General features: G+C 36.9%; 1 protein-coding gene across 1 annotated transcript; it reads left to right on the plus strand.

The window, feature by feature from the left end:
* The first annotated feature begins 1,567 nt into the window (after nt 1-1,567).
* Nucleotides 1,568-9,264, plus strand: LOC149803691 (uncharacterized). The gene is made up of 4 exons (XM_089953476.1): nt 1,568-1,851; nt 5,319-5,417; nt 6,392-6,706; nt 7,550-9,264. Exons 1-4 carry the CDS (start codon nt 1,689-1,691, stop codon nt 7,795-7,797), a joined length of 825 nt encoding a protein of 274 aa, XP_089809602.1. The 5' UTR covers nt 1,568-1,688; the 3' UTR covers nt 7,798-9,264.
* Nucleotides 9,265-11,442: the final 2,178 nt, after the last annotated feature.

Raw genomic sequence — 11,442 nt, forward strand, 5'->3', positions numbered from 1 at the left:
GAAATTAATGCCACTGGGGAAAATACTGATAGACATATATATAAATAATAATCTAAGTATATTAAATGGAAGATCTGGTGACAATGCGAGTGTTGGTTCAACAACTTTACGAAATACATCCGTTATTGGCTATTCTGTTGTTATAGCAACGCTCTGAAACATGATAATACTTTCTGGATGAACTTGACCAACTTTTTATAGTTGGTCATTCCTTGTTAATTACAAGATTTTTACGACAAAACTAAGCAAAGTTTACTTGTTGGCAATACTATATTATATTATTAAAAAAACCCGAGATGACAAGAAAATAGAAAGTCTGATTTTATTAAAAATATTTATACCGATAAATTAGACGAGATGGTAAGGAAGATTCGCATAATAGTATGTAATCCACATTTCAAACAGACATTAACAGTATGTATTCATCATGACATTGACAGAATATAGTCATCAATCTCATCATTATGTAATAACACTGCATCAGAATATTTTGTAATAAATATTAGCAATCCAGTTTGCAATAATAATAACAAATGATGGTTTTAAACTAAACGTTAAAACGCCTGCAGAAAATATCATTATGCCAGAAATATCCATAATAATAACCAACCAAATATATATAAAGAGGACAAATCTAATCCATCCTGTTTTGAGTTTATACGGGTCTAGCAGTCTCTTATAATTTTCAATGCCATTTAACCTTTATATACATGTATAACGAATACGCGCTTCATTTGTTAATGCGTATTATCATTATTATTATCAGTGTTGTTGTTGTTATTATTATTATTATTATTATTATCATCAGTGTTGTTGTTGTTGCTATTATTATTATTATTACACAAGCTTCAACAAGTTAAAAGCACGGCTGCTCGGATATCATTAGAGTACGAAAAACTGAGCACACACACGCACAAACAAATACACACACACGCTTTGTAACCTTCACTGACTTCCCGTTCGAGCCATATCCAAACACAAAATCTGTTCAGTATGCAACATTTCGTTGAATTGTGCCAGTCCAATGTACCTCTCTGACCTCACACGTGGGTCAACCGCATCTAGAAACTTAATGCTCTTCTTCCGACTCTCGCATTCTCATTGTTCCCACTGTTGAAACGAAGTCATACCGAAAACGTTCTTTTGTGTACAAGGGTCCAGTTACGTGGCTCGAATTGTCCAGAGATCTTGGACACAAGGACACTATGATCGCGTTCAAGAGTGTTCTTAAAACTCGTCTATTTCGACTACAATAACAGACTTAAAGACTTTATAATGTTTACTTCCTTAACTATCGTCAGCATGTTTTTGCTTTGTAACTTGGTGGTTGTTTTTGTAATCTTGTCGTTATATATATATATATTTTGTGTTAGCTAATATTTTAAAGAGCTTAGAGCTTCTAGAGATTAGGCGCCGTATTATTTTTATTATTATTGTTGTTATTATTATTATTAGTAGTAGTAGTGACAGAGATCTGACGTCATTAGGGGATTGTCCTGCGATATTCCAAGTCTAATCATTACGTATGATCTATTTATAGACTGGGATTTTCCGGCGAGAGTTACATAAAACCAAAGCGGGGTTTCCATTCTCATTCTCCGGAAGGACGAAAACGACTGTAATTCAAAGAGTCAGTCAGTCAGCTTATTCTCTTTTCCTTGTGGTTTGAGTTGAGTATAACAGTCATCATGAATGCAATAGACGAATTCCGATTTCCCTGTTTTGTGGATATATGTACTTTTCCGTATCAGTACTGTAATTCTGACGCTGATGAACGCAGATGTAATTATTGTACAGTCCCAATATGCACGTCGGATTTCATTCCAGATCCCTGCAAGTATTATTGCAAAAGTAAGTCTCTCTCTCTCTCTGTCTCTGTCTCTCTCTCTCTCTCTCTCTCTCTCTCGTGTTATGAAAGGCATCTCATCTACCAGGTCAAATAGAAGCGCGCGCGCTCACGCGCACACACACATACATACGTATGTATGTATGTATGTATGTATGTATGTATGTATGTATGTATGTATGCATGCATGCATGTATGTATGTGTGTCTGTGTACGTCTGTGTGGAATCCGTGTATCTATTTGTCTGTTTGTTAGCATACATGTATGTATGTATGATACATTAACAGCCAGTTTCAAACATTCTTGATAGAAATTTATCGTAAGAGACTAGTGGTACTGAAACCGTGTCTAAGAGGTGTAGGGTATTTTGCTTTCTCCCTTATGGTCCCTGGATACTGGATAGGGTAAATGGGTAAAAGAAATAATAACAATTCAAGGACAGTAATATTTGCTATCGTTCTAAAACCGAATTTCATATAGGCTGCCATGGCAGGAATGACACGAATTGAATATGATGGATTTGGGGGTTCGAAACCCTGGGTCATTATTACCCCTCACGGCAGAAAGGATTGGGATTGAGGGAGGTGTTCATTTAAAATCGGGTGTTATTTTCAAATTAGTATGAGGATTTACAGTGATGAGCCATCGAAATAATAATGATTAAAGTTTTAAATCGATTTTTAAGTAAATTAAAAAATACATATGTAAAATTCATTCACTCGCTGCAGTTGGCTTCAATGAGAAAAGCTAAATATTGTAAACTGTTTTGTAATAGGTTCGAAGGGGTGGGGGGAGCAGTTGGGAAGGCTGCACCCAAGCCAATCCTAAAATCATTGTATCATGATCATTTTGTTACATCACCGCTCCCGTAGGATATACGCCCATTACCACAAGAGATTAAAGACATATTCAAGTTTTAATCCCACGCCTACATATAGGTAGTGTTTTGTCTGGGGTGCGTGTCTTGAATGATTTACGTAGAGAAAGACATGGGTGTTCTGCATTGCATCAAATGGTCTTGAATATGACCCATCAGATATTTGCTGTGATCTGCAAAACCACATGACTTATTCACATCTAATATCATGTTAGTGCAAACCAAACTGAAGTATCCGATACAGTCGCGTTATCAATAAAATTCCATGACTGTATAACCGTATATACAGAAATTAATCACATTGCCGGCAAAAGCTTGAATCATTAAGATTTCACCCATCTGTTACACACACCAGTGATATCGTTTACACACACACACACACACACACACACACACACACACACACACATTGAATTCACGCTGTTCTTGTTTCTGGTTGTTTTTTTAACACCACGGTTACGTGTTGAGGTGAAGGTGAAGTAAATACGGCAGAATTTATATCCAAATACGTGACTCACTCACGGGTGGTCGAAGGACCTGATGAATATAATCGAGTGGTAGATTTTTCGATAGAATAAGAATGTGAAACCTAAATACCGGGATTTATACTCAGTGTAAGATGTGCTTTGTCCTTTTCATAATACGTGTACAGGTTACGGGCTAGTACTCACCCTCAATAGTCATGGACGTAATGTGATATGGCTTTTGACTGCTCTGGCACGTGAACCCGGTGTGGAATTCAAGATTATATATCAAGCGGTGGTACTGGGATTAATGCTCGATGGTCGCAATGCTTGGTCATTCTAGTCAAGGACTGGAATAGTAACTCATTTTTATTTGTCAGTATGTTTGTGTGTCTCTGTCTATTGTCCTATCTGCCTACCTCTGCTTGTCTACCTATCTGCCCCTTTGATGATTTATCTTTCATTATTCATTTTATTCCGTCCGTAATGTATGTGTACAATACATGTATGTAAATATGTGTGAAGGTAGGTTCGCACACAAGTACAGGGATGTAGGTAGGATAGCGATACAGTCTAGTCATGTACTTTTTAAGAATCCATCGATTTGAGCAACGACTTGGCTCAAGTGTAAACTTTAGCCGCGCGATTAAATCGGAAAGGATACATTACTTTTTTGCACTCACAGAGAAGTTCCTTACATGGGTGTTTACATTTCCCTTTCTCTCAGAGCACACGATATAGAAATGCTAGCGATGCTGGATCCCACACCCCATAAAAAAATGGTGTATTCTGCTACTGTATACTGTTCCACTCTTATCGCATCAGCAATTTAGGTCATCCCACTAGGACCTCCGCCTTGTCGACGAGGCCTGGGTTCTAGGTCTTTCTAGGGTCGACCCCTAACAACTCGCAAAGAGTCCTGGATCAGTTAGCTGAAGTTGAAATGAACTAATGCACATGCTCCGTGAATGAATGCTACTATTGGTATTTATATCCAATCAGATTAAAACCAGATCTCCACTTACAGATGTAGATAATTAAAGGAGATCAATAACAGGTCAGTTATGTAGACCTCGGAGTTCACCAGTTCAATCACAACTTACAAATTTCTCTGAGAAACATACGTCATTTGGAGCATACCGCCAATAACGATAAACAGACTACTAAAATATAGGTGGACTGGAAATTCCAAATGTCAACAAAACATGAACATATACTGCATCTGTTGGATCTCCACCTAGGTCTGTGGAGATCCGATTTAATCAGATGTATGTGCGTGAACCACACTGAATAAAATTGGGCCTAATGTGAAATGGCTAGGTGACCTAGGCAGCATAGGGACAACAAATTCAAAAGTGTGAAAGGAAACTGGACTAGGTCTGTCATTGGAGCGTCATTCTTTATGGTGCTCCGCACTTTAGAAAGACCAACGCAAGTATTAAAAGAATATAAACTACAAAGAAAGGAAGAAAGACAGCAGATATTGAGGATAAATACATGAAGTAATATAAACCCCTGCCCGTCGTCTTGGACGAATGTAGAATCAGAGCATGTGCTATCAAACTGATATTAGCTGCAGAGAGCAGATGTACGGTGCATTATACCAATATAAAAGTATCACTTTCTCACAGTCATAAGGATATTATGTTCTTTTTAATGACTGATTGGGAAAAAATATTGGTTCATCAAAATGAAAGGTTATGTAATGCCAAGAAATAGGAGAGTACAATACAATATAACCAATATATGAACTGTTGTTCATTGCAAGATAATCCATTGAAATTGTGAGTAGTTGTATCAATAATAATAGTCAATATATCTTCGTTTTTTTCTTGCTTCCTTCATTCTTTCAATGGCTTATGCGTCAATCCAGTTGTGTACATGTTTAGTAATACAGATAGTATATACATATACAGGAAATAATTTTTCGTACTCGTTTCTATGTAAGTTTTTTAAAAAACGTTATTTTGACAGGTTATTAATAGCAAAAAAAGCCATTATGTATTTTCTGCTATAAAATAGCTAACGATAAAAAGCTGGAAAAGCTGTAAAGTTTGCGTTACATACAAAATGTAAGTAAGCGCAGCAGTATATGCACTGACTTTCACCATATGATAACATTTCATTCTAGGTCTAAAATCAACGAAAACGCCAACGACTACAACGCCATCACTTATTGCTACGTCTATGGCACCTTCAAGTAGCTGTCCAGACGTAACCCCTGATATTCGTAAGTACAGTTATGTCCCTTATTATGTAGATGGTCTTTAATCATGTGCCTATGACGACGACGATTCGTACTGCAACGACCACTATATCGATTATTACAGCAACGAGCACGATATCGATTATTATTAATCTTTCTCGATTTTCGTGTCCATTACTCTGTAAGTCTGTTTGTCATTATTTTTCTACCAAACCTTAGGGCAAAATCAAATCAGACTTGATAATGTAGTAACGAATCGAAAAAAGAAAGGTTCAATACCTCCCTCATGCCACAGGCAGTGGAAAAGGTTTAAAAATAATTACAAATCAATTGCATTATTTTATATTTGTAAGAATAATATGCTTATAAACATGGCTTTCCCCAGTATTTTAGGCATGGGTGCATCACCATTCCTAGCTTATTAAGCGGTGTTTGACACTCTGCCATAATGTTACCACCATACTTTTAATTTCTTGCTATCATGCCTTACAAAACTGGTAAAATTACTTGTAAATTGCACAATTACGTCGGTTTGTTAGCTTCACGATTATTTATGAAAAGGCATCCACGACCAAGGCTGTTTTAAAAAAAATAATGTATTTTTCGTTGAAAGAATTATTATTTTGATAGAAAAGATTTCCTTGACCCCATCTTTCTAAACAAATCGTCTATTGGAGCCATCATATTTTAGAGAAAAAAACGTCAGGTGTATATAAAATCCCATTGGTCAGGACATTATTTTTCCCGATATGGCTTGGGTTCAGAAAGAATGGGTAAAAAGAAACTGAAATTTTTATTCCATCTGTTTGTGTTTTGGTAAGAAATAATGTCACAAAAAGATGTCAAAGGCAATTGGAGATTTCCTGCGTCTAAAGTTTAAGGGGAAAACACGTGTTTAGTGATGGCGTGCTATCGTTATTATTATTATTATTATTGGTGGTAGTAGTAGTAGTAGCAGTGTTTTATTATTATTATTATTATTATTATTATTATTTCAGCATTTTACATCTGGAGCATCATATTGTTCTTGACAATAGCTCTTGTAGCACTTTCATTGAGCATCATAGTTGTCATTATATCTCGACGTAAAAAATCAAAATTACTCATTGATGAACGAATGGAACAGGGAGAGAACAAGGAAATGAAACTGTTGATGAAACCGTTGATGAACGAACCGGACTCTGCGTCAGACTGTAGTGATCTGACTAAAAATAGTCTAAGCAGCACTTCTTGCTCGGGCCCTATTAGCCAACCAGAAGACTCGTTACATGGGAACCACGCTGCTTCATCAGGCCCGCCCCCTTATGCAAATGGTAAAAGAATACGTTATGACGCTTTTCGTTATCTCTTAAATAACAGAATATAACGTACACATTTGCATCGATATTATCTGCTAGATGAAAGAATTCAGTTTCAGTGGTGTGTTGTGCCATTAGATAGGCTGGTGTGGCACTGAAATAAAGGCAAATAATTATGCACCGTTACAAATTTTGCCACGAAATTTTAAATACAAATCGTCGTCAAGGTGACCTTAATGTGTTATTGCGCGTATTCACGTGACTAATTAGCACACGGTACTCCCACCGATTTCTATATCTAAAAGAAGTTAATACATAAATAAAGGAAACGATTATTTCAACAGGTGATAGTACCAGAGTGTGACTCTACAGTTTACAAACACGACCTATCATTTCCAGGAAGTAAACTTCTTTTTAGATTTTAAATTGTCTGTTCTGATGTACAGTAAAGAAAGGAAAAGAAAAAAAAAGTTAACGTAGAAGTTAATCAAACTCTAGTTCTTGAAACAGGAGATCAGATATATTGTTTATGTCGTTTATGAATTTATCCATAAAATACCACTTGAACTCAAATATTAATATAAAATTTTAAAATATTAGCCCTGCTCAAAACAATTATTTGTCACTTCTTGTAAAATTAAGAAACTTTAGATTTGAAGAAAGTATCCTTTTTTGCAAACCATGGCTAATTTTTCTAAGATTCTAAAAGGGTCAGTATCAACGGGCAGAACCATGTAAAATAAAAGATATTCAAGTAGTACAAATTATCTCCAAGCTATTTCAGTTGTTAATTTTACAGTTTGATGGAATCGGAGTCTTCATGTTACTTTTCTAAAATTATATTAATTTTTTCTACAGAATCCACAAAGGAGTCCAAGGAAACATTGAAAGAACATCAAAAATGTACTAAGTCTAAAACATTAGGACCGATTCAGCGTCAGTGTAGCAGGTCTGCGTCCCATGAATCAGAATGCTCGTCTAACCCTACATTACCCGTGCGAGGAGATCTGTGTGATTCATCTTTGTTTGTATCATCGTCCGAGGGTCATATTCCGGAACGAAAACACTGCTGTAGAGAACTTGACTCGAGAAAATCGGATAAATAATTACAAAATATGATTGCTTGACAGTCGCTTTATTACTCTTGGAGAGGCGATACAGGTAGCCTTGTAAGAGGTTTAAATACCATGAAAGTTATAAGGTATCGCTAGTTTCAGCGGAATCTCAATGACGATAAAATGGAGTAGCGTGTTGTTGTTGTTGTTGTTGTTGTAGAGTTTAACGCCATTTTTCAGCACAATGTAAGCTATACATGGCGGCCAGTATCAATGGCGGAGGAAGAACCCGGGAGAACCCCGGAAAGAACCACCGACCCACGAGAAGCAAATGGCAAGCTTTCTCACGTACCCACATTGGCTGAGCCCGAGACTCGAACCCATGCAGCCAGCGGTGAGACGGCAGTGATCCGTAACTCGGCCACTCGGGGCCCCTGGAGTAGTATGTTGCTCAGTTGAAGTTTTAAAACGTTTCAGAGTGTTTGTCACCCTGTGCTCAATATACCGTATGATGGCAAGTCAGATCCCATAGAAACACACAATTTTTTATATATAAAATACTCACGTAAACTGTACGGAAATCCAGAGGAGCTCAGTTATAACGGAAAAAAATTCAGTTTTACAGTCCAGAGTTTAATTTGATTTCGTCAGTAGATGTTTCATGCTGCATACATTCATAATGATTCCGGATAAGTAAATTACATGTTTTGCGTGCCGAAAGCAGCACGAACTGACGCCATAGTCACCTCACAAGTATGTCTACATATTTGACAGGTTGAACTTGAGCTCTTATTTTAGATATCATATACGTCAGTCTTTGCACTGAAATGGAAACGAACCATCAACGGGGTTTATTCTTAAATAATATCAAGATTCCATCCAGTTTTTTGGTGTGTGTGTGTGTGTGTGTGTGTGAGAGAGAGAGAGAGAGAGGGGGGGGGGGATTCTTTTGAGACAAACTATGCATCAATGGGATTTTCCTCAGTGCGTCATCACATCCAGGTTTTTCCAAATGGCATGGTGTTTGTTTATGCGCATAGCGTGACTTGGGAAAGTGTCCTACGTTGTGAGTAAACATCATGTTTTTGTTTTGTTTGCAAGTTTTATAAGGCGGGCGAAAGATGGATTATCTAAGGCCAGTACTTAAGCGTATTTATTGTTGCTTTGTGTGTTATAGCTGTAATTCAAATTTCATACCTGGTAATAAGATTGGATATATAATGTGTTGAAAGGGTTACATGGTATGTGTATAATTTATCTTTCCTGAAGCTAAAGTGACAATTCATACTTGATTGTTCACGATCAGTCGTGGCTGTCATTCTGTCGTCACTGGCCTAGTTTGCAGACTTGTTGCGCTTTTCGTATTTTATGCTTATTTAGTTTTGTTGTTTATAAGTTTTCAACAGAAATAAATAAAAATTATGAATTGTACATTTGATGTGCCATTAAATACATGTACTCATAATGCCATACAATTTATAAGCATGTATGCTTTCAAAATAAATTCATTGAACTGAGTTTATTTATTTTTTTTACTTTGTAAACATTGTAGCACCTCTCTCTCTCTCTCTCTCTCTCTCTTTCTCGTGTGAGAACCCAGCTTGCTTAGTTCTTCAGTGTCCATGAGATCTTCATATTTCAAGATTAAAATGGTACGCCCCTTTTTACATTTTTGTTGCATTATTCAGAATAATTTTCCCCGAATAATAAAAGATGTACCCGAAAGTGTGTGTGTGTGTGTGTGCGTGTGTGTGTGTGTGATTTGGATTTTTAACGTAGCTTTTAACAAGTTTTCAATCATATCGCTACGATGTCTGCAGTGTGGCAATTTTTAGTGATGTCTAGTACTGGGACGTCATGCCACAGACATGTGGCATGATGTCCCACCCAGTCACATTATCCTGACACCGGGCCGACCAGTCCTAACATTAACCTCTAAATGCTGAGCGCTAAGCGAGGCAGCTGTTTGTACCATTTTTGTAAGTCTTTGGTATGACTAGGCCGGGGACCTCCGAGGCGGACGCTCTAACCACTAGGCCACCGGAGCGGTCAATTTTATGGGTGCATCCTAGTTTAGAATCCTTTACTTGCAAATTTGTAGACTGGTACTTGCTCAGTTATACTGGTATTCTATGCCGGTTTATTGTGTTGATGATATGTAAAGCTACATCAGTCATAGAATACCAAGCATAGAACGGATGGCAACAACTAGGCAATGTAACAAAGTTTACAACATTAGGAATAGTAACAAAGTTTATAAAATAGGCACCTCAACAAAGTTTACCAATTGAGAATAGTAAGAAAGTTATTTAAAAAATAAGGCATATTAACAAAGTTTACAAAATTATCCAATGTGTGTATATTATCTCTACGCCAACCAGCGCAAAGGTGAGAACAGCAGAAGAGTAACGAACGCTTCGTCCTATTACTTTTTGTATTGTCATGACTTGCCTCGGTCAGTTAAAAGTGCTTTGGCTAAAAAGGCGCTGCCATTAAAGCACAGCGCTTAGGTAACTTAGAGCCTGGTAGAGATGATTTACATTTCCAAAGTATCTCCACATAACAGAGATTACATTTTCTAACGGATCATTTAAATTCAAATCTTTTTTTAATGGTTCATGCTTCGTTTTAAAGACAATGTAACCCTAGATAGCATATATATCTTAAACGTTTTTGCGTTTTTGAACTTTAAAAGATTGAGAAAGTGGTGTTGGATGTGAACTCTGAAAGGAAGGCCAATAATTTCAAGTTACTGCTTTCACACATTTATACCATCTCATTAGCATGGACAAAATGTTATGTCTATGTCATCATCATACATGTATACGGGCAATCTCTTATTACAACTATGTTAGTCAAAATATATGTTTGCCGCAAACACCTTAACAATTCTAACATCATAGCCAGCTAAATGTAGACGTGTACCATTATATATGAAAGAGACATGCCCGGTTAGCATGTTCGCTGTATCCGTGTACTCCTATTACCTTTTACGTGTAAAAACTCGAATATTGCAGATATGACACGGATTTACACGTCTCTCATAATACACATTACCATAAGTTGCATGTATTTTGTCACTACTTTAATCACTGCCACCACCCTTTTTCAAATACAGCCGATGACTTAGGCTATTAGGATTATCATCAACATCATCTTCAATGCGTTCACTAGTTCTGGTAGTTTCACAAGGTTTACTAGATATAATAGGTTTACATCTCATTTTTTGTGAATGGATGAATCAGTTGATAGTATCTCATTCTCATTTGAACATTTTAACCTTCTTGTACTTACATTTTCAGTTTCACTAGTCCCAGGTTTACTACCAGGTTAACTGCTTTTAGGTTCACTAGTCCCTGGCTTACTAGTAAATTCACTGCTTTTAGGCTCACTAGTCCCAGGTTTACTACTACCTTCACTGCTTTTAGATTTACTAGTCCCAGGCTTACTAGTAAATTCACTGCATTTAGGTGCACTAGTCCCAGGCTTACTAGTAAGTTCACTACTTTTAGGTTTACTAGTCCCAGGCTTACTAGTAAGTTCACTGCATTTAGGTTCATTAGTCCCATGTTTCCTACTAGGTTCACTGCATTCAAGTTCACTAGTCCCAGGTTTACTACTAGGTTCACTGCTTTTAGGTTCACTAGTTCTATATTTACTAGTAGGTTCACTAGTCCCAGGCTTACTAGTATGTTC

This window comes from Sinohyriopsis cumingii, chromosome 3 (assembly GCF_028554795.1).
Source record: "Sinohyriopsis cumingii isolate HCF-2022 chromosome 3, ASM2855479v2, whole genome shotgun sequence".
Lineage (NCBI taxonomy): Eukaryota > Metazoa > Mollusca > Bivalvia > Unionida > Unionidae > Sinohyriopsis > Sinohyriopsis cumingii.

Excerpts from the sequence above, each read along its gene's own strand:
- LOC149803691 (XM_089953476.1), top strand. The coding sequence starts at position 1,689 with ATGAATGCAATAGACGAATTCCGATTTCCCTGTTTTGTGGATATATGT. Across the intron at positions 1,852-5,318 it reads CTGCAAGTATTATTGCAAAA|GTCTAAAATCAACGAAAACG; the intron begins GTAAGTCTCTCT and ends ATTTCATTCTAG. Across the intron at positions 5,418-6,391 it reads AGACGTAACCCCTGATATTC|CATTTTACATCTGGAGCATC; the intron begins GTAAGTACAGTT and ends TTATTATTTCAG.